The sequence below is a fragment of the Crotalus tigris genome, unplaced genomic scaffold (genome assembly GCF_016545835.1).
Source record: "Crotalus tigris isolate CLP2741 ecotype Arizona unplaced genomic scaffold, ASM1654583v1 scf7180000019356.616467, whole genome shotgun sequence".
NCBI lineage: Eukaryota > Metazoa > Chordata > Lepidosauria > Squamata > Viperidae > Crotalus > Crotalus tigris.
In genome coordinates, this window is record NW_024097495.1 from 337,054 (window position 1) to 360,097 (window position 23,044).

General features: G+C 47.4%; 2 protein-coding genes and 1 long non-coding RNA gene across 3 annotated transcripts in view; 1 reads left to right on the top strand and 2 right to left on the bottom strand.

The window, feature by feature from the left end:
• The window catches only part of LOC120316314 (disintegrin and metalloproteinase domain-containing protein 33-like), a 62,995-nt gene extending 59,050 nt beyond the window's left edge, over positions 1-3,945 (bottom strand). Inside the window, exon 1 of the mRNA XM_039361758.1 lies at positions 3,775-3,945. Within this exon, the coding sequence (XP_039217692.1) occupies positions 3,775-3,883 (109 nt within the window). The 5' untranslated portion in view covers positions 3,884-3,945. The remainder of the gene's footprint in view (positions 1-3,774) is intronic.
• An 11,287-nt stretch (positions 3,946-15,232) lies between these two features.
• The window catches only part of ALMS1 (ALMS1 centrosome and basal body associated protein), a 70,990-nt gene continuing 63,178 nt past the window's right edge, over positions 15,233-23,044 (bottom strand). The window contains exons 17-19 of the mRNA XM_039361757.1: positions 22,918-22,978; positions 19,529-19,628; positions 15,233-15,666 (exon numbers count right to left, since the gene is read on the bottom strand). Of these exons, the coding sequence (XP_039217691.1) occupies positions 15,622-15,666; positions 19,529-19,628; positions 22,918-22,978 (206 nt within the window). The 3' untranslated portion in view covers positions 15,233-15,621. The remainder of the gene's footprint in view (positions 15,667-19,528; positions 19,629-22,917; positions 22,979-23,044) is intronic.
• LOC120316313 lies at positions 16,525-17,034 on the top strand. Its single transcript, XR_005558919.1, has 2 exons — positions 16,525-16,677; positions 16,811-17,034. It is a non-coding gene; the product is annotated as an uncharacterized LOC120316313 (long non-coding RNA).

The following is a 23,044-nucleotide window of genomic DNA, read 5'->3' on the forward strand; positions in this document are numbered from 1 at the left end:
ACGACAATTATACCAAACATTTCCGCTGCTAAGCAAGACGGCGGCGAACTTCGCCCCGCTTTATGACTTTTCTTGCCACAGTTGTTAAGCGAATCACAGCAGCTGTTAAGTTAGGAAGACGGTCGTTAAGCGAATCTGGCTCCCCCCCCCGACTTTGTTTGTTGGAAGGTCGCAAAAGAGGATCACGTGAACTTGGGACACTGCAACCGTCGTAAGTACATGCCAATTGCCAAGCATCTTGAATTTTGGTCACGTGACCCTAAGGATGCTGCAACGGTCGTTAAGTGGGAGGTCACAAGTCCCTTTTTTCTGTTGTAACTTCAGTCACTAAATGAATGGTTATAAGTCAAGGACTACCAGTACTTGGTGGGCAGAAAACCAGGGTTGAACCTCCATGAGAAGGACAATTTTGGGGAGGGACCATGATCACGTGATCCTGGGGAGGCTGCAACCGTCCTTAAGTGTGAAAAACCTTTTCCAGAGTCTTAACTTTGAACGGTCGCTAAAGGAAGGGTTGTAAGTCAAGTCAAGCTCTTCTCCAAAGCGCCTGAAGGCAGGACAAGAAGCAATGGGTGGAAACTAATCAAGGAGAGAAGCAACCTACAGTAGAACTGAGGAGAAACTTCCTGACAGAACAATTAACCAGTGGAACTGCTTGCCACCAGAAGTTGTGGGTGCTCCATTACTGGAAGTTTTTAAGAAGAGACTGGACAGCCATTTGTCTGAAATGGTATAGGATTTCCTGCCTGAGCGGGGGGGTGGATTAGATGACCTCCAAGGTCCCTTCCAACTTTTTGTTGTTGTTGTTGTTATTATTATATTATTATGGATCATCGCACAGTCAGCCAGATGTTCAGACTGGATTTGGCATTTTTGTCTACCTATCGAGTCCTTCCCAAGGACCTGGGATAGGCAGAGGTGGTGTTTGATGGTATTACAGATCTTGTCGCAGGATGGAAGCAGTTCCTAGTAAGGCTGCCTTTTGCAATTGACTAATGGCGAATTTGTCAATGCCGATGATGGTGTTCATGTGGTGCTCCAGTTGTTTTGGGATTGCACCCAAGGCGCCTATTACTATTGGTTCTACCCTTGCTTGCCTTTGCCACAGTCTTTGTAGGTCTTTGTATTTTGTTATCTTCTCCAGTTCTTTCTCGTCTATTCTGCTGTCTCCAGGCACGTCCATGTTCACTCTCCAGATTTTAGGTGCTTGTTGTTGTTGTTATTGTTATTATTGTTGTTGTTGTTATATTATTATTATTGTTATTATTATTATTATTATTGTTGTTGTTGTTGTTATTGTTATTATTATTACCTATATATATTTACTACCTATACATATTAACAGCTACCGCAAAACATTGCCAGCTCAATTAAACCTCGTGGGAAAAGGACAGAAATTCAAAAGCTAAACTTTAGACACGCTTGGGATAAACTCTTGTTCTCTCGTCCCGCAAAAAAAAATATTTTCTTAAAAAAAAAATAGATGCCTCGCTAAATAAAAAGAATTAAAAAATAAATAAATTTAAAACAAAAAAAAAACTAAACAAAAGCAAACAGAGCAAAACAAAAACCCCACCCTCAGTGGGCAAACTCCATAGACTGGGGGTGTGTGTGTGTGTGTCTTTTTTCTGCTTTTTCGGCTTTTCTCCACTTTCTCTGTCTGTCTCAAGAGCAGAAACGGTCAGAAAGAGGGATGGTGCTAAAACATCTGCAGCAGCTGTCGGGAGAGGTGGGGTTGGATTTATGGCTGTTTCTCTTCCCCCCCCCTCTTCCCCCCCCTCCCACCAGTTAGCTTTCCGAAAAACACACACGGAGGGAGCCGGGAGCGAATCACGCTGCCCTGCATCATGGGTCAGGAAGAGGCTGGCTTGACCTGCTTTTTGCATCCCAACTAGACCATATAGAGGCATGGTGGAGCCCGGCCAGATCCTAAAGAGAGGGAAGGAAGGGAGGAAGGAAGGAATGTCTCCGGGAGAAGAATAGCAGCAGCAAAAGAAACACTTCCAAGGCTTGGTATAAAATCCCAGCCAAAGTCTTTCTCCCATCTTTTTACTCTTTCTTTCTCTTTCTTTCTTTCTTTCTTTCTTTCTTTCTTTCTTTCTTTCTTTCTTTCTTTCTTTCTCTCTCTCTCTCTCTCTTTCTCTTCCTTCCCTCTCCTTCCGTCCTTTTTTCTTTTTCTTTCTTTCTTTTCTTTCTCTCTCTTCTTTCTTTTTTCTTTTTTCTCTTTCTTTCTTTCTTTCTTTCTTCCCTCTCCTTCCTTCCTTCCTTCCTTTTTTTCTTTCTTTCTCTCTCTCTCTTTCTTCTTTCTTGCTTTTTCTCTCTTTCTTTCCTTTTTCCCTCTCCTTCCTTCCTTTTTTCTCTTTCTTTCTTTCTTTCCTTTCTCTCTTTCTTCTTTCTTTCTTTTTCTCTTTTGCATCTCTCCCTCTTTCTTTTTCTCTTTTTTTCTTTCTCTCTCTTTCTTTTTCTTTCTTTCTTCCCTCTCCTTCCTTCCTTTTTTCTTTCTTTCTTTCTCTCTCTTCTTTTTCTTTTTCTCTTTCTTTCTTTCTTTTTTCCCTCTCCTTCCTTTTTTCTTTTTCTTCTCTTTCTTTCTTTCTCTTTTTCCTTCCTTCCTTCTTTCCTTCCTTCCTCTTTTTCTTTCTCTCTCTCTCTGTCTCTCTTTCTTTTTCTTTCTTCGTCCTTCCTTCCTTCCTTTTTTTTCTTTTTCTTGCTTGCTTGTGGATTTTGGGGTGCTTCGCATGGGCAAAGGCCAGTTTGGGCAGCAAAGCTTCTCTCTTTTGTCTGCCACTGGAGACTTTTTTCCACCCATCAGTGGGGCCTTGGCAAAAAGGCAAAGCACCCCCCCCCCTCCAAAACAATTCTGCATTTTCTCTGTGGGAATTTGGGGGTGCTTGGACTTTTTTTGCACCAGAGGAAAAAGTCTCCAGTGGCAGACCAACTTTTAGGAGAAGTTTTGCTGCTCAAGAGTGGCCTTTGACAAATAGGAAGTGTCTCAAAATTCCCAGAGGAAATGCAGAATTTTGGGGAGGGAGGGAGGGAGCTGGGACAGCCCCTGTCCCCAAAACCTGGATAAGCCCCCACCCCAAACTATCTCTAAGGTCACTGCACTGCCTTTAAAATGAAATCTGTGTTTTGCCGTTGGGAGGGGGGCGGCGAGTGCAAGCAAGAGACCCAGAAGCCAGATTTGGCCTGGGGGGGGGGGACGAGTCTAAAGGGTGACAGCTTCGGTCGGGGCACGGCACCCCCACATTTCAAACTCTGTGCTGCTGGGGAGGGGGAATCCTGGGGAGGGGGACAGAAGGAGCCCCCCCCCTTCCAGGTTTTAGAGATGTTCCTAAAGTTTCAGCTCAGTTTGGGAAGGGCTGGGAGGGGGGGGGATGTTGGAAGGGGTCCTTGGTCACAGGACTCCTGCTCAGCTGCCCAACGGGGCTTGGGGGGGCAGTCCAGTCCCCCCCTCCCCCCAAAATAGCTGACCCCTCTTCCAGGGCTGCTTGGAGTTGCTGAGGGTCATGGCCTCCAGCTTTTTTTTGGGGGGGGGGGTTGAGTCAAAGGGCAAAGCTATGAACGCCCTCTTCCCTGGATGGGAGCCTCCCCCGGTAGCGGCTGTGCACGATGGGCTTGGGCGTCCAGCGCTTCCAGAAAGGCTGTGAGCGATTCCTTCTTTCGACGCAGAAAGGGAAAGTCCCACTTTCTCCCACGGCCGGAGCGGGGCAGCCCCTCCCCAACGCGACCCCCGCCCCAAGGGAAGCGCCCACCGAAGCCCCCCCCCCCGCTTACCTGCAGCCTCGGCGGCGCCCAGCAGCCCCAGCAGCAGCAGCAGCAGCGCCAGCAGCGGGCGGCGTCCGGCGGGCGGACCCCGGGGCGCCCGGCCAGCCGCCCCCTCCATGCCGCGGGGCTCCTCGGCGGAGCCGCTCCTGCCCGGCCGTCTTGCAGCCGCCGCCGCCGCCGCCGCCGCTGCCCCGTCGTAACCAGAACCACATGGCTGCCCCGCCCCTCGCCCCGCCCCCTGAGCCCCCGCCCCTCCCACCCAGCCGGCCCGCGAGGCTCCAGCCCCGCGATGGGGGGGGGGGTTGGTGGGAGGGGGCAGCTGCTGCGGGCGGGCCGCGGGGCGCCGGGGCCGGAGGAGAGCCGCCTCCGGGAGCAGCGCTGCTTCTCCCCGGCCTGGAGGGCTTGGCGGCCGGAGCCGCCCCATGACCCGGGATGGCCGGGCTCCGGAGGGACGGAGGGAGGGAGGGAGAGGGAGTGGATGGGCCGAGCGAGTAAGTAGAGGGATGGATGAAAGAGAGAGAGGGATAGATAGAAAGATAGGTGGTGAGAAAGAGAGAGATGGATGGATGGATGGATGGATGGAGAGAGAGAGAAAGAGAGAGATTAGATAAGATATAGATGATATAGGATATAGATAGATAGATAGATAGATGGATGGATGGATGGATGGATGGATGGAGGGAGAGAGAGAGGGAGGGAGGGAGGGAGGGAGATTTAGACAAACAGATGGACAGATGGATAGACAGATAAAGAGACGGACGGATGGACAGATGGATGGATAGACAGACGGACGGATGGATAGACAGATAAACAGATGGGCGGACGGACGGATGGATGGATGGATGGATAGACAGATGGATGGATGGAGAGAGAGAGATGGTAGACAAACAGACGGATGGACAGATGGATGGACAGACGGATGGATGAATAGACAACAGACGGACAGACGGATGAATAGACAGATAAACAGATGAGCGGATGGACAGATGGATGGACGGATGGACAGAGGGATGGATGGAGAGAGAGAGATTGTAGACAGACGGATGGACAGATGGATACACAAACAGATGGATGGACAGAAGGATGGATGGATGGACAGACAGACAGATAGATAAATAAATGGACAGAGAGATAGATATATAGAGAGATAGATAGATATAGATAGATAGATAATGGAGAGATAGATAGAGAGATTTGTTGATATGGAGAAAGGATATGATAAAGTGAATGCAAGTGGTCCTCAGCTTATGACCACACCTGAGCCCACAATTTATGTCGCTAAGCGAGACATGTTTAAAGTGAGTTTTACCCCATTTTATAACCTCTCCCACAGATGTTAAGTGAATTGCTGCATCTGCTAAATTAGTAACACGGCTGTTACGTGAATCTGACTTCCCCACTGACTTTGCTTGTTAGAAGGTCGCAAAGGGGGGGGTCACGTGACCCATCCAAGAATATAAGAACAGAAAAGGACGGAAGTTAAAATATGTGTAAGCATAGACAGAATTCTTAGCGGACGATTCGATTTCAATTTCCTGACAGTGAGAACAATTAACCAGTGGAACTACCTGCCTCCAGAAGTTGTGAATGCTCCAACACTGGAAGTTTTTAAGAAGAGACTGGACAGCCAGTGGTCTGAAATGGGTATAGTGTTTCCTGCCTGAGCGGGGGGGGGTGGACTAGATGACCTCCAAGGTCCCTTCCAACCCAATTATTCTATGTTTTTGAATAAGTCTTCACCCTGTGTTCTTCAAATCTTCTGAAGGCAAGACAAGAAGTAACGGATGGAAACTAATCAAGGAGAGAAGCAACCTGGAACTAAAGGGGAATTTCCTGACAGTGAGAACAATCAATCAGTGGAACAGCTTGCCACCAGAAGTTGTGAATGCTCCATCACTGGAGGCTTTTAAGAAGAGACTTGACAGTCGCATGTCTGGAATGGTTTAGGGCAGTGGTTCTCAACCTGTGGGTCGGGACCCCGTTTGGGGTCGAATGACCATTTCACGGGGGTCGCCAAACCATGCTTTCCGCCATATTTTTTCCTTTTCCGTAGCTGTCCTACTCCCTCTTATTGGTGGCCACACCCACTTGGGGGTCACCACAACATGGGGAACTGTATTATGGGGTCACGGCATTAGAAAGGTTGAGAACCACTGGTTTAGGGTCTCCTGTTTGAACGGGGTTAGACTAGAAGATCTCCAAGGTCCCTTCCAGCTCTTTGTTATTCTGTATGAGGACTAGGGGTGACTCAATAGCAGTCTTTCAATATTTGAGGGGCAATCACAAAAAAGAGGGGGTCAAGCTATCCTCCAAAGCACCTGAGGGCAGGACGAGAAGCAACGGAAGGGAAGTAATCAAGGAGAGAAGCAACCCCGGAACTAAGGAGGAATTTCCTGACAGTGAGAACAATCAACCCGTGGAACTCCTTGCCACCAGAAGTTGTGGGTGCTCCAGCATTTGGAGGTTTTTAAGGAGAGACGGGACTGCCCTTCCTTTGAAATGGTCTCCTGCCTGAGCAGGGGGTTGGGCTAGAAGACCTCCAAGGTCCCTCCCAGATCTGTTGTTCTGTGACCCGTTGCCCTCTCCACCCATAGCATGGGGGTCCTCCCTTGCCAGAAGCAGCTTGGGGTGGGGTGGGGTGAGACCAGGCCTGGAAACGCTTCTAAGCCCTTTTCAGATGCCCCCCCCCCCGTCTCCCCACCCTCTTCCTGATCAGGGTGGAGGATTCAAAGCCGCTGTGTGTGTGTGTGTTTTTTTTCTCCCCTCTGGCTGCCAAAATGCACAAAGTCCAAAGCCAGCTTTGCTTCTCCTCTTTCTCCTCCTGTCCTCTGCTTCCAGCAAAACCTCCGTTAATCCATTCTAGAAGTTTCCAAGGAGAAAACTTTCTCCTCCCCCTTGTATAGCTGGTGGGGAGGGGGTGGGGGGGCTGCTTAATGGTCCCGCTGAGCTGTGCCGAGAAGCCTTCCTTGCTGCAAAGAGGCTGCTAACCACTTCCTGGGAGTACCTGGGGTGCCTAGGCTGAGAGGAACCTGTGAGTTACGAATTGTTTTCTGCTATGAGTTTAAGGTGAGCCTCTCACCCTCCTGCTTTGTCTTTAGCCAACTCTTAGATGTCGGGACGGCTCGGACGGAATCCGATCTCCTTTCCAAAACTGGAAGCTCGTTTTTTATTATTATTATTTGTTTGTTTACTTACCTGTATCCTGCTTATACTAATTTTTTTTTTCAAATTACTCAAGGTGGCAAATCTATACAACACACCTTCCTCCTCCGGCTTGAGAATGATTGGCTAACCAGGGTAACCGAGCTGGTTTTCGGGCCTAAGGCGGGACTAGAACTCACCGTCTCCCGGTGATTGGTTCAAAGTCACCCACTGGCCTTTCATGCCTAAGGCGGGACTAGAACTCACCGTCTGCTGGTGATTGGTTCAAAGTCACCCAGTTGGCTTTCATGCCTAAGGCAGGACTAGAACTCATAGTCTCCCGGTGATTGGTTCAAAGTCTCCCAGTTGGCTTTCATGCCTAAGGCGGGACTAGAACTCACCGTCTCCCAGTGATTGGTTCAAAGTCACCCAGCTGGCTTTCATGCCTAAGGCCGGACTAGAACTCACCGTCTCCCAGTGATTGGTTCAAAGTCACCCACTGGCCTGTCATGCCTAAGGCGGGACTAGAACTCACCGTCTCCTGGTGATTGGTTCAAAGTCACCCAGTTGGCTTTCATGCCTAAGGCAGGACTAGAACTCACCGTCTCCCGGTGATTGGCCCAAAGTCACCCAGCTGGCTTTCGTGCCTAAAGCGGGATTAGAACTCACCCCGTTTCCTCCCAGTTTTCCTCTTCCTTAAAAATGACCTTTCCCCCCCACCCTGAATGCCATTAAAGTCTCTGGACCCGCACCTTATCTTAGAGTGGGGGGTCTTCAAACTTTAAGAGGAGTGGACTTCAACTCCCAGAATTCCTCAGCCAGCGTGCCTGCCTGAGGAATTCTGGGAGTTGAAGTCCACAAGTCATACAAGGGCCAAGTTTCAGGACCCCGATATAGACTTTAAAGGAAGTGGACTTCAACTCCCAGAATTCCTCAGCCAGTGTGCCTGGCTGAGGAGTTCTGGGAGTTGAAGTCCACGAGTCACAAAAGGGCCAAGTTTGAAGACCCCCTGCCTTAGAGCATAGAATTGGAGAGCTATGGATTGTATCAAGTTATTCTTCTGTCCCAAACCTTTTGGACCCTTCCCAACAAATGTCCGTTAATTCATGCGCTGGGCAAAAGGGTGGGATCCTTGACCAGCATAACTGAGGCATGACTCAGCCCCTGTGGCCGGGTGTCAGAGGATGATGGGGCCAGTCTCTGTTATCATCCACCCCACAAACATATATGGGGAAGGAACCAGCTTTGCAGAACAAGAGCTCACCATGCTAGATGGAAAAACCCAAGACGGGGGGGGGGGGCTTGTTAGACTAAGCATGGCTTTTGCAAATGATGGTTACACACCATAAGCCATCAATCCTGGAGGCTGGCTTCGCCCTGCACACTAACAATCCCCCCCCCCCGCGCACCTGTGCCTGTAGTGAATCACCACTTTGCTTCCGAACAGGATGTGGTGATACGAAAAGTACCCTGGTTTTTCCTTCCTCTGACTTTGACTTCTGGGCAACCAATGCATGCAAAGCAGAGCTCCAGATGTGTGTGTGTGGGGGGTAGCTTTGCCCCCCCCGAGACACCGACCCAGGGGAGACATCAGTGGGGGGGGCCACAAGCAGATCCCAACCGAGAAGGAATTGAACCCATCATGGTCCCTGCCAGACTTGGGAGGGGGCCTTGGAGGTCATCTAGTCCAACCCCCTGCTCCATCAGAAAACTCTACCCCGTTTCAGGCCAACGCTTGTCCAGGCTCTTTTGAAAAGCCTCCAGGGATGGAGCACCCACAACGTCTGGTGGCAGGTTGTTCCACTGGTTCATTGTTTTCCCATTCAGGAAATTTCTCCTTAGTTCCAGGTTGCTCCTCTCCTTGATTCGCTCCCATCCGTGGCTTCTTGTCCAGCTTTGGGGTGCCTTGGGGAAAAAGCGGACCCCCATGATCGCCTTTATTGACCCCTTCTTCTCTTGCGACAGCCCCTGAGATATTGGAAGACGATCACTTTCCCCTGGTTCTTCTCGTCGTTAGACTAGACCAGGGGTCTCCAAATCGGGCCACTGTTAAGTCTTGTGGATTTCAACTCCCAGAATTCCCCTGCCAGCTCAAACAAGGCTTGCTAGACCAGTGGTTCTCAACCTGTGGGTCGGGACCCCATTTGGGGTCGAACGACCATTTCACGGGGATCGCCAAACAACGCAGTCCGCTATTTTTTTCCCCTTTTCCTTAGCTGTGCTACTCCCTTTTATTCTATTGGCTTTTGAAAGCCAATAGAATAGACTCTCTTGAATAGAGTCTAATTCTATTGGCTTTCAAAAGCCAATAGGAATTGTCCAGGCTGTCTCTGCCCTGCTGAGCCCGCCAAAAGTCCCATTCTGCAAACGGTGCTGCACCAGTTGAGTAGTCCTCGACTTACGACCGGTTGAGTAGTCCTCGACTTACGACCGGTTGGGGGGTCGCGGCATTAAAAAGGTTGAGAACCACTGTGCTAGAAGCTGCATTGTCGAGCAACCGAGTTTGAAAATGCCTTTTAAATTGATATATAAAAAAGCCCCAACTGTCAAATGATTCGGCGTTTTGACGGACAGCCTGAAGAATGTACTCATAACCATCGGACCATTTTTAGTATTCCGTAAAGCTCCCAGTCATCTTTTTTTTTTTTCCAGACCGCACTTCCCTTAACTTCACAGCTAAAACCGTCACACCACTGTGGGTGAAAAGCTCACGAAATGAGGAAGAAGTTTACGCTTTAATTTTCCGGTTTCCGAAATGAATTTGCTTGTTACGCAAAATCCTTCAGTTATGACCACAATTTCTGCTGCTAAGCCAGACAAGTTGTTAAAGGAGATGTGCCCCATTTGCCTTGCTAAGGCCACACTTGGAATCCGGCATCCAGTTTTGGTCACCACGATGTAAAAAAGACTTTGATACTCTAGAAAGAGTCCAGAGAAGAGCAACAAAGATGATTAGGGGACTGGAGGCTAAAACATGTAAGGAACGGTTGCTAGAATTGGGTATGTCTAGTTTAACGAAGAGAAGAACAAGGGGGGACATGATAGCAGTGGTCCAGTATCTCAGGGGCTGCCCCAAAGAAGAGGGAGTCAAGCTATTCTCCAAAGCTCCTGAAGGCAGGACAAGAAGCAAGGAATGGAAACTCATCAAGGAGAGAAGCAACCTGGAACTAAGGAGAAACTTCCTAACAGTGAGAACAATTAATCAGTGGAACAGCCTGCCTCCAGAACCAGTAAATGCTTCAACACTGGAAGTTTTTAAGAAGAGACTGGACAGCCATTTGATAGATACCTATCGCTATCTATCTATCTATTTATCTATCTATCTATATCTCTAACTTTCATCTAAGTATTATCTCTATCATGTCTGTCTGTCTATATCTATCCATTATCTATCTATCTATCTATCTATCTATCTATCTATCTATCTATCTATCTATCTATCTATCTATATCTGTATCTTTCATCTGTATGTATTATCCCTATCATCTGTCTGTCTGTCTATCTATCTATCTATCCATCCATCCATCCATCCATCGGTGGGTTCAGCCAGTTCGCACCACTCCAGCAGAATCGTAGCTAATTTTTTTTGTTGCCCAAGCCCAGAACCCACTTCCAGAAGCGGCATCCCACACAGAGAACCGGCTATTCACATATCTGAATCCCACCACGGGTTGTAAGTCAAAAAAACTACCTGTATTTAACCCAGAGAGGCACGGAAGCATCAAGGGTTAAACTAGGGAATGTGGTTAATGAGCTCCTGATAACCTTTAAAAAAGTCCTGCTTTTATAGCTGCAAATTTTTAAAACTAGAGTAAAGAATTAAAGAATTCAGAGAGTCCGCTTCAGAGCTGAACCTCTTTGAAAAGGTTTTTTTTTTTTAAAGGAAGCTTTTTTGGGGTGAAAAGCACCTGGCAGGCGAGGGAGCACATGGGAATGCAACAGTCCAGTGTTCAGCTGCTCTCCTGGTTTTTTTTTGCAAACACACTGATCAGCAAGAAAACTTTCCAACTTGACGTGGCTGAAAAAGCAAAGGAACGTCTCGATTTTTTTTCAGATTTATTTATTTTTTTTAAAAAAAGGATATGAATCATCTCTCGCTGCAGGCATCTGACCGGTTAGCCCAGAGAGATTTCCCCTTTGAAGTTGCAGCGTTTACGGTTCTTCAAGGGCTCAGCTTTGATCTAACCAGGTTTACCGTCCGTCAAACCAGGATTCTGCTCTTTTTCCAACAAGCAAAAGGCAGCTTTTGACATGCCAGCCGGGGCGGATTCTGCGGGCGTTGGCGTAAAACAGACAGTGGCAATGAAATGCAGGTGCTCGGTTCTTACGGTAGAAGGCACGTACATGTTCCAGCAACGTGCAGTCCTCGACTTACGATGACAACCGAGCCCCAAGTTTCTGTCACTAAGTGAGACAACTTGTTAAGGGAATTTTGTCCCATGTTTATCAACTTTCGTGGAACGGCTGTTAAGGGAGGCGCTGCAGGATAAGATGAAGGGAAGGCAAGCGGTCCTCAGCTTACGACCACAACTGAGCCCCAAATTGATGTCGCTAAGCGAGACATGTTTCAAGTGAGTTTTACCCCATTTTACGACTTTTCTTGCCACAGTTGTTACGTGAATCGCCGCCTCTGTCCAATTAGTCACGGGACTGCGGGGATGCTGCAACGGTCCTGTGTGTGAAAGACCTCACAAGTCCCATTTTTTCAGTGCTGTTGCAACTTCGGTCGCTAAACAAATCACAACGCTTCATTTAGTGATCTCTCAAAATGACAACAGCTTGGAAAAAGGGGATTTACCACCATCAGTCACACTTATGACCGTCGTGGTCCCGTGATCAAAATTCAGACGCTTGGGCAAACTGACACGTATTTACGACGGTCGCAGCGTCCTGAGAAATCACGCGATCCCCTTTTGCGACCTTCAGACCAACGAAAAGCTGCATTCACTTAGGCGAGAAAGGGTATAAAATGGAGCAAAATTCACTTAACAAATGTCTCACTTAGCAACATAAATAGCGGTCGTAAGTTGAGGACTGCTTCCTACACCGACCCAGAGGCTCGTTCTTCCCTGGTTCAAATCCACACCCTTCTCGTGTTTTGCTGACATGGCACTGCCCTGGCTAATTTGGGATTCTGTCTGGCTGGAGGGATCTGAGCTGTTTCGGCAACGCCGGGTGTGTGCAAAGCGACACAGCTGTCTTTGGCCGCTGTTCAGGTTTCTAGGGGGGGGGGAACACCCTGTATGACTCAAAGAACAGCCGGCTTGCAGAATTGCAACCAGACAGCAAAAAATAAAGAACAGAGATGGCAGGGAGGGAAGGAGGGAGGGAGGGAGGGAGGGAAGGAAGGTAAGAAGGAAGGAAGGAAAGAGAAGGAAGGAAGGAAGGAAGGAAAGAGGAAGGAAGGAAGGAAGGAAGGAAGGAAAGGGAAGGAAGGAAGGAAGGAAGGAAGGAGAAGGAAGGAAGGAAGGAAAAAGAAGGAAGGAAAGAAGGAAGGAAAGAGAAGGAAGGAAGGAAGGAAAGGAAGGAAGGAAGGAAGGAAAAGAGAAGGAAGGAAGGAAGGAAGGAAAGAGGAAGGAAGGAAGGAAAGGGAGGAAGGAGAAGGAAGGAAGGAAGGAAAAGAAGGAAGGAGAAGGAAGGAAGAAGAAGGAAGGAAAGAGAAGGAAGGAAGGAAGGAAAGAGAAGGAAGAAGGAGAAGGAAGGAAGGAAGGAAGGAAGAAAGAAAGGAAAAGGAAGAAGGAAGGAAGGAAGGAAAGAGAAGGAAGGAAGGGAAGGAAAGGAAGGAAAGAGAAGGAAGGAAGGAAAGGAAAGAGGAAGGAAGGAAGGAAGGAAGGAAGGAAGGAAGAAGGAAGGAAGGAAGGAAGGAAGGAAGGAAGGAAGGAAAGAGAAGGAAGGAAGGAAGGAGAAGGAAGGAAGGAGAAGGAAGGAAGGAAGGAAAGAGAAGGAAGGAAGGAAAGAGAAGGAAGGAAGGAAAGGGAAGGAAGGAAGGAAGGAAGGAAAGAGAAGGAAGGAAGGGAGGAAAGAGGAAGGAAGGAAGGAAGGAAAGGGAAGGAAGGAGAAGGAAGGAAGGAAAAAGAAGGAAGGAGAAGGAAGGAAGGAAGGAAAGAGAAGGAAAGGAAGGAAGGAAGGAAGGAAAAAGAGAAGGAAGGAAGGAAAGAGAAGGAAGGAAGGAGAGGAAAGGAAGGAAGGAAAGGAAGGAAGGAAGGAGAAAGAAGGAAGGAAGGAAGGAAAGAGGAAGGAAGGAAGGAAAGGGAAGGAAGGAGGAAGGAAGGAAGGAAGGAAGGAAAAAGGAAGGAAGGAAGGAAGGAAGGAAGGAAGGAAGGAAGGAAGGAAGGAAGGAAGGAAGGAAAGAGGAAGGAAGGAAGGAAAGAAGGAAGGAAGGAAAAAGAAGGAAAGAGAAGGAAGGAAGGAAGGAAGGAAAAAGAAGGAAGGAAGGAAGGAAGGAAGGAGAAGGAAGGAAGGAAAGAAGGAAGGAAGGAAAGAGAAGGAAGGAAGGAAAAAGAAGGAAGGAAAGAAGGAAGGAAAGAGAAGGAAGGAAGGAAGGAAGAAAAGAGAAGGAAGGAAGGAAAGAGAAGGAAGGAAGGAAGGAAGGAAGGAAGGAAGGAAGGAAAAAGAAGGAAGGAAGGAGGGAAGGAAGGAAGGAAGGAGAAGGAAGGAAGGAAGGAAAAAGAAGGAAGGAGAGGAAGGAAGGAAGTAAAGAGAAGGAAAGGAAGGAGGAAAGAGAAGGAAAGGAAGGAAGGAAGAAAGAAGAAGGAAGGAAGGAAGGAAGGAAAGAGGAAGGAAGGAAGGAAGGAGAAGGAAGGAAGGAGAAGGAAGGAAGGAAGGAAGGAAGGAAGGAAGGAAGGAAAAAGAAGGAAGGAAGGAGGGAAGGAAGGAAGGAAGGAAGGAGAAGGAAGGAAGGAAGGAAAGAGAAGGAAGGAAGGAAAAAGGAAAGAGAAGGAAGGAAGGAAGGAAGGAAGGAAAAAGAAGGAAGGAAGGAAGGAGAAGGAAGGAAGGAAGGAAAGAAGGAAGGAAGGAAAGAAGGAAGGAAAGAGAAGGAAGGAAGGAAAGAGAAGGAAAGAAGGAAAAAGAAGGAAGGAAAGAAGGAAGGAAAGAGAAGGAAGGAAGGAAGGAAAGAGGAAGGAAGGAAGGAAAGGGAAGGAAGGAAGGAAGGAGAAGGAAGGAAGGAAGGAAAAAGAAGGAAGGAGAAGGAAGGAAGGAAGGAAGGAAGGAAGGAAAGAGAAGGAAGGAAGGAAGGAAGGAAAGAGAAGGAAGGAAGGAGAAGGAAGGAAGGAAGGAAGGAAGGAAAGAGAAGGAAGGAAGGAAAGAGAAGGAAGGAAGGAAGGAAAGAGAAGGAAGGAAGGAAGGAAGGAAGGAAGGAAGGAGAAGGAAGGAAAGAAGGAAGGAAAGAGGAAGGAAGGAAGGAAGGAAAGGGAAGGAAGGAAGGAGAAGGAAGGAAGGAAAAAGAAGGAAGGAAGGAAGGAGAAGGAAGGAAGGAAGGAAAGAGGAAGGAAGGAAGGAAAGAGAAGGAAGGAAGGAAGGAAAGAGAAGGAAGGAAAAAGAAGGAAAGAGAAGGAAAAAGAAGGAAGGAAGGAAGGAAAGAAGGAAGGAAGGAAAGAAGGAAGGAAAGAGAAGGAAGGAAGGAAAAAGAAGGAAAGAAGGAAGGAAAGAAGGAAGGAAAGAGAAGGAAGGAAGGAAAGAGAAGGAAGGAAAGAAGGAAGGAAAAAGAAGGAAGGAAGGAAGGAGAAGGAAGGAAGGAAGGAAAGAGAAGGAAGGAAGGAAAAAGAAGGAAAGAGAAGGAAGGAAGGAAGGAAAAAGAAGGAAGGAAGGAAGGAAGGAAGGAGAAGGAAGGAAGGAAGGAAAGAAGGAAAGAAGGAAGGAAAGAGAAGGAAGGAAGGAAAGAGAAGGAAGGAAGGAAAAAGAAGGAAGGAAAGAAGGAAGGAAAGAAGGAAGGAAAGAGAAGGAAGGAAGGAAGGAAAGGACGCAGAGCAACACACAGAAGTAGCAGCTGGGCTACTGGGGAAGGAAAACACTGTTGTGTACCCCGCACATGTGGGTATGTATGGTGTTGGTCTGTGAGACTGTCTCACAACTGCCTATTCTAGCCTGGCCAGCTCTAAATCTCGTAAGGCAGTGTGTGTTTTTTCAACCTTAGCAACTTTTAAGATGGGTGGACTTCCATTCCCAGAATTCCCCAGCCAGCCAAGCTATTGAAAGAGTCCAGACACTGGCTGTCCATATGCAACTCTAGCCCCTTCCTCATTTTATATTCAATGGGAGGGTCTTATATATATATATATATATATATAAAATTTATAGATATGTATATATAAATAACAAAAGCTGCTTTCACACACAAAACCGCCAATTTAATGTGCTGTTGATAAGTTAGTGGTAACAAAGCCGTGATCCGCGAGAACGTAGGCAGAATATGAAAAAAAAAAAAAATTCCTCGTTTGTTGATTTTAAAAAAAAAACAAAAACACACATCTTCAATTACGATCGAAAACGCCAGGGTAGAGATGGCTGGGGACTGGAAAAGGGGCACCCCTGAACCCCAATTAAGGCCAGGAAATCTAAGGGGAAAACTGCCTGAGTTGTCTATAGTAGAGGCACAAGTTCATAATTTAAAAAAAAAAAAGTTTAAAAAAAGAGGTTAAAAAAACCCTACTTCGTGCGATAAGGTTTATTAAAGAGGGATGTTGCTCGGGGTTTGTTTTTTTTTTCCTTTCCCCGTCATTCCCAAGGGACTTTTCTTCCCAAGACACGATTGGTGATTTTCTGTTGGGAAAGAGAAGAACAGATTTGTAAAGGCAAGGAACACCCCTCCGTCGGAGTAAGCCCCTTCACTCCTTCTCGTCTCTTTGGCCCTTCCCTCAAGGATGGAGGGGTCCAGATTAATTGGGGGGGGGGGGAGAGAGGAAGAAGAGGAGATCCTTGAAAAAATGGCAAGTGATTTTGGGGGGGGGGAGTCAGGTAGAGGAAAACCCAACTAGTACTGAACTTGCTTTCCCTTGGGAAGGGTTACAAGGCCAGGGCTGTGTGTATGTGTATGTGTGTGAGAGAGAGAGGAGAGAAAGGAAAGAAGAAAGAAAGAAAGAAAGAAAGAAAGAAAGAAAGAAAGAAAGAAAGAAGAGAAAAGACAGAAAGAGAGTGAAGAGAAAGAAGGAAAGAAGAGAGAAAAAGAAAGAAATGGAGGGAAAGAGAGAGAGAAAGAAAGAGAGAGAGAAGAGAGGGGGAAGAGAAAAGACAGAAAGAAAGAGTGAAGAAAGGAAGAGAGAAAAAGAAAGAAAGAAAGAAAGAGAAGAGAGAAAAGACAGAAAGAGTGAAGAGAAAGAAGGAAAGAAGAGAGAAAAAGAAAGAAATGGAGGGAAAGAGAGAGAAAGAGAGAGAAGAGAGAGGGGGGAGAGAAAAGACAGAAAGAGTGAAGAGAAGGAAGAGAGAGAGAAAAAGAAAGAAAGAAAGAAGAGAGAAAAGACAGAAAGAGTGAAGAGAAAGAAGGAAAGAAGAGAGAAAAAGAAAGAAATGGAGGGAAAGAGAAAGAAAGAGGGGGGAGAGAAAAGACAGAAAGAAAGTGAACAGAAGGAAGGAAGAGAGAAAAAGAAAGAAAGAAATGGAGAGAAAGAAAAAGGAAGGAAGAACGGACGGACGGAAAGAAAGAGAGAAGAGAAAGAAAGGAGAAAGAAAAGAAAGGGAAAGAAGGAGGGAAAGAAAGAGTGAAAAGGAAGGAGAGAGAGAGAGAGAAGAGAAAGAGAGAGATTTAAAGTTTCGGCACATGACTCTACGACAGGGGTCTTCCAACTTGGCCCTTTGATGACTTGTGGACTTCAACTCCCAGAATTCCTGTGTGCCTGGCTGAGGAATTCTGGGAGTTGAAGTCCACAAGCCATCAAAGGGCCAAGTTGGAAGACCCCTGCTCTATGAGGTTACAAACGGCCGTCCATATGGGCCGGTTGCCGAGCCCCCAGGCTGGGCTCCAGTGGGTCTTCGTCAGCTTTCAGAACTGTGAAACCGGGCCGTAAGTATCCCTGGGAAGATTTGTCGTCGTAACTTCGAACCAGTTGCTAAGCCACCGGTCGTAAGTCGAGGCCCACCTGTATCCTTTGCGTAGGGTTGAGAGTTGCTTGGGAAAAAAAAAAAAAAAAAAAACAAGTCCGGAGGTTCTTCAGACTGTGCCCCCTCTATCCCCCCCCCCCAAAAAAAACAAGCAGGGAGAAATCCCCATGGAGAAAACTTGCAGTGTCCCTCCTGCATCCGGTTTGCTGTGCTGCCCCCTAGTGGTTCAGGCACAACGGCAGCTTCCTTGTTTTTTTAAAAGCACGGCGATGCGCCTTCCTTGGGTCAGGATTAAACTCAGTTTTTCTCCCGGGAAGGTGACATTTCTGTCCTGTTTTATGCCCGCCAAGGGCCACGAGCTCCAGTTTTAAGACGGTCCACGCTTCAAGACTGGGGAAGCCGACGAGCTCACGGCTGGCCCCCAAGCAGAAAATCTATAGGATACCCTATAGCAGTGTTTCCCAAACTTGACAATTTTAAGGCATGAGGACTTCAACTCCCAGAATTCCACAGCCAGCAACGCTGGCTGTGGAATTCTGGGAGTTGAAGTCCACATGCCTTAAAATTGTCAAGTTTGGGAAACACTGCCCTATAGTATACCAATCCAGAGAAATGGCTGTCCAATCTCTTCTTAAACACCTCCCACAACTTCTGGTGGCAAGTTGTTCCACTGGTTAATTGTTCTGACTGTCAGGAAGTTTCTCCTTAATTCCAAGTTGCTTCTCGCCTGGATTAGTTCCCATCTGTTGCTTCTTGTCCTGCCTTCAGGGGCTTTGGAGAAGAGCTTGACTCCCTCTTCTTTGGGGCAGCCCCTGAGATACTGGAAGACTGCTATCCTGTCCCCCCTCGTCCTTCTCTTCATTAAACTGGACATTCCCAATTCCAGCAGCCTTTCCTTATATACTTTAGCCTCCAGTCCCCTGATCCTCTTTGTTGCTCTTCTCTGTGCTATTTCTAGAGCAGTGGTTCTCCACCTGTGGGTCGGGACCCCATTTGGGGTCGAACGACCATTTCACGGGGGTCACCAAACAACGCAGTCCGCCATTTCCTCCCTTTTCCTTAGCTGTGCTACTCCCTTTTATTCTATTGGCTTTTGAAAGCCAATAGAATAGACTCTCTTGAATAGAGTCTAATTCTATTGGCTTTCCAAAGCCAATAGGAATTGTCCAGGCTGTCTCTGCCCTGCTGAGCCCGCCAAAAGTCCCATTCTGCAAACGGTGCTGCACCCGTTGAGTAGTCCTCGACTTACGACCGGTTGAGTAGTCCTCGACTTACGACCAGTGGGGGGGTCGCGGCATTAAAAAGGTTGAGAACCACTGTTCTAGAGTCTCAACATCTTTTTTACATCGTGGTGACCAAAACTGGATGCCGTATTCCAAGAGTGGCCTTACCAAGGCCTTGTAAAAGTGGTATTAACACTTCATGTGATCTTGATTCTCTCCCTCTGTTAATGCAGCCCAGCACTGCGTTGGCCTTTTTGGCAGCTGCAGCACACGGCTGGCTCATATTTAGGTGATTGTCTATTAGGACTCCAAGACCTCTTCAAACCGTTAAGGGGCTGGTTGTAAGTGGAGGACAACCTGCAAAGGCTGGAGTCACATAGCTGTACATCAGGTAACATGGCTACTTCTTGGTTGACTTTTCTGTCCAATCATCACCCAGACCTCCTTCTGCCCTATAGGGTCTGGACCCCTCTTTAACCTGAGCCGTGGGGTGCAATGGTTAGAAGGCAATATTGCAGGCTGACTCTGCCCACTGCCAGCAGTTCGATCCTGGCTGGCTCAATCAAGGTCGACTCGGCCTTCGGTCCTTCAGAGGTCGGTAAAATGAGGGCCAGGATCGTTGGGGGGGGGGGCAATAGGCTGACTCTGTAAACTGCTTAGAGGGGGCTGTAAAGCACTGTGAAGCGGTATATAAGTCTAAGGGCTATTGCTATTCTCTCCCGCTCTCCTTCCTTCACGCCTTTTCTACCATTCCTTTCCTTCCCTCTACTCACGCCTTCCTTCCTTTCTTTTTCTCCGTTTTTTTCTTTATCTCCTGCTCCCTCTATCTCTTCTTTCCCTTCTCTTTTTCTCTCCCTCTTCTTTCCTCCCTCTCTCCTCTTCCTCCCTCCTCCTCCCTCCCCTTCCTTCCTTCTTTTTCTTTCTTTCTCTTTCTTTCTTTCTTTCTTTTTCTTTCTTTCTTTCTCTCCCTCCCTCCCTCCCTCCCTCTCTCTCTCTCTCTCTCTCCTTCCCTTCCCTTCCCTTCTCTTGTAAGAGCCCTGGCGGCACAGTGGCTAGAATGCAGGATTGCAGGCTAACTCTGCCCACCGCCAGCAGTTCGATCCCAACCAGCTCAAGGTTGACTCAGCTTCCCATTCTTCCGAGGTCTGTAAAATGAGGACCCAGATTGTCAGGACTCTATAAACCGCTCGGAGAGAGCTGTAGATCACTGTGAAGCGGTATATAAGTGCTGTTGCTATTTCCCCCATCCCCAAACTCCATTATCCCCTGCCTTGCATGCTCAGAATCCATTTCTGACTCTCTTTCCGAACCCCGCAGGCTTTTTGACTGGAGGGGGGGGGGAAAGAAAAGAAAGGGGCGTCCACCGTTTTGTAAAGCTGGGCCTTCAAGCGGTTGGTGGAATATTCCGATTTTCTCTTCTCTTCTTCCCGTCTTTTTCGCACCTCAGGCAGCTGTTCGTAGATGCTGGACGAGGGAAGAGAAAGCAAGAAGACAGTTTACAAGGGAGCGGTCCCACCTCGAGTCCCGGCCAGCTTATATTTAGGGCGGGGAGGGGGGAGACCCGCAAATACGAGTTGGCTTGTTTGTGTCAGAAGCATCACGATTCAAATAAGGCAGTGGTTCTCCACCTGTGGGTCGGGACCCTATTTGGGGTCGAACGGCCATTTCACGGGGGTCGCCAAACAACGCAGTCCGCCATTTTGTTTCCCCCTTTTCCTTAGCTGTGCTACTCCCTTTTATTCTATTGGCTTTCGAAAGCCAATAGAATAGACTCTCTTGAATAGAGTCTAATTCTATTGGCTTTCAAAAGCCAATAGGAATTGTCCAGGCTGTCTCTGCCCTGCTGAGCCCGCCAAAAGTCCCATTCTGCAAACGGTGCTGCACCAGTTGAGTAGTCCTCGACTTACGACCGGTTGAGTAGTCCTCGACTTACGACTGGTTGGGGGTCGCGGCATTAAAAAGGTTGAGAACCACTGAAATAAAGCATACCGTATGACAGGGTCTTCAAACTTGGCCCTCTTATGACTCGTGGACTTCAACTCCCAGAATTCCTCAGCCAGGCACGCTGTGTGCCTGGCTGAGGAATTCTGGGAGTTGAAGTCTACTCCTCTTAAAGTCTATATCAGGGGTCTTCAAACTTGGCCCTCTTATGACTCGTGGACTTCAACTCCCAGAATTCCTCAGCCAGGCACGCTGTGTGCCTGGCTGAGGAATTCTGGGAGTTGAAGTCTACTCCTCTTAAAGTCTATATCAGGGGTCTTCAAACTTGGACCTCTTATGACTCGTGGACTTCAACTCCCAGAATTCCTCAGCCAGGCACGCTGGATGAGGAATTCTGGGAGTTGAAGTCCACTCCTTTTAAAAGTCTATATCAGGGGTCTTCAAACTTGGCCCTTTGATGACTTTTGGGCTTCAACTCCCAGAATTCCTCAGCCAGGCACGCTGGTTGAGGAATTCTGGGAGTTGAAGTCCACTCCTCTTAAAGTCTATATCAGGGGTCTTCAAACTTGGCCCTTTAATGACTTTTTGGCTTCAACTAAAGGGCCAAGTTTGAAGGCCCCTGCCGTATGACTTAAACTTTAAAATATAAAATACCAGGTTAAAATACTATTTGTGCAAATTAAAGAGATCTTGCCCAGAAACGAGCAACATTAATTGCCTTCTGTAACACGGCCATGAGGTCCTCAAGTATGCACTAATCGGGACACAAAGGGCAGGTATATGTAGGTGTGGGTTGTCTGCGCGTCACCACAGTCGCAGAGAGAAGAACTTACAACAGTTTATTTAGTGGCGGTTCAAAGTGACCAGTTTTTCACACTCACGACCACATCAAGGGTCACATGATCAAAACACAGAGAGTTGGCAACTGACTCATATTTGTGACAGTTGCAGTGTCCCGGGGTCACGTGATCCCCTTTTGCGACCTTTTGAGAAGCCAAATCAACGGGGGAAGCCAGATTCACTTAACAACCATGTTACTAACTGAACAACTGTGGCAAGAAAGGTCGTCAAATGGGGCAAAACTCACGTAACAAATATTCTCATTTAACGACAGAAATTTGGGGCTCAATTGTGGTCGCAACTTGAGCACTACCTGTGGTTTTATATTAATAAATATATTCTATATCTATATATACAACAAGAAGATAGTAGGGCCCATCGCTACATCATGAGGTAAATTGTCTGGTAAAACGCAGAACAGCCTACAAAGCACACAGAATTTTTAAAAAGGCAGGGGGAAAGGGAAACTCCCCTTTCTCACCCAGCAACCAATCATAATGTAGATTGCCTCAGGCAGGAGCCCGCATTCCCCAATCAATCAACCACAAGTATCTCTTCTGGCTCATTATACTGTACATTTAACTGTTCCAGCTATTAAATTAAATATCTTAACGGCTTTTCACTTAACAACAGATATTTGGGGCTCAATTGTGGTCACAACTTGAGCACTACCTGTAGTTTTATATTAATAAATATATTTTACAACTATATATACAACAAGCAAGATAGTAGGGCCCATTGCTACATCATGAGGTAAATTGTCAGGTAAATCGCAGAACAGCCTACAGAACACACAGAATTTTAAAAAAGGCGGGAAAAAAGGGAAACGCCCCTTTCTCACCCAGCAACCAATCAAAATGTAGATTGCCTCAGGCAGAAGGCCGCATTCCCCAATCCATCAACCACAACTGTGTCTTCTGGCTCATTATACTGTACACTTCACTGTTCCAGCTATTAAATTAAATATCTGAACGGTTTTTCACACTTATGACCGTCGCAGCGTCCCCGTGGTCACATGATCAAAATTCAGAAGCTTGGCAACCAACTCGTACTTATGACAGTCATGTGATCCCCTTTTGCAACCTTCTGACAATCAAAGTCAAGTGGGACGCCTGATTCACATAACAATCGTGTAACTAGCTTAAATCAACCGTCGTGCTTCCCTTAACAACAAACGGGGCAAGAGAAGTCGTAAACAGGGGCAAAACTGACTTAACAAATCTCTCACTTAGCAACAGAAAATGCTGGGCTCAATTGTGGCCGTTAAGTCGAGGACTGCCTGTTGTATACAAAATGGTTCCCAGGCTCAATTTGGAGCAGAATCTGGCCAACAGTCACCCCAGCTAAATTAGGACCCGCGAGGAAGTCAAAAGCAGAGCAATATAACGATTAATAATAATAATAATAAAGTTGGAAGGGACCTTGGAGGTCATCTAGTCCAACCCCCTGCTCTGGCAGGAAACCCTATACCATTTCGGACAAATGGCTCTCCGGTCTCTTCTTCAAAACTTCCAGTGTTGGAGCTTTCACAGCTTCAGGAGGCAGATAGTTCCCCTGGTTAATTGTCCTAATTGTCAGCAAGCTTCTCCTTAGTTTTAGGTTGCTTCTCTCCTGGGTTAGTTTCCACCCGTTGCTTCTTGTCCTGCCTTCAGGGGCTTTGGAGAATAGTTTGACTCCCTCTTCTTTGGGGCAGCCCCTGAGATACTAGAAGGCTGCTATCCTGTCCCCCCTCGTCCTTCTCTTCCTTAAACTAGACATACCCAATTCCAGCAACCGTTCCTTATATGTTTTAGCCTTTCCCAGCGTGGACGCCTTGATAGGAATCCGTTGCTTCCTTATTAGGAATGCAGAAGGAACCGAGCGCCTGTTATTTATGATGTTTACCCATTATCGCTTCTGAATGTAATCCAAAGAGAGTCATTTTTTTTCCTCCCCCTGGCCAAAAAAAAAAACAAAAACACAACCCTCTTACCGTTTGGACCGCTCCACCATTTCATTCTTGGAAATCGCTCTGCTCCGAATCGCCCGGTAGCCTACACAGAGAAAGGACACAACGGGGTGAGGAGAGAGCAGACTTCCACGCCTTCGATCCTACCTGA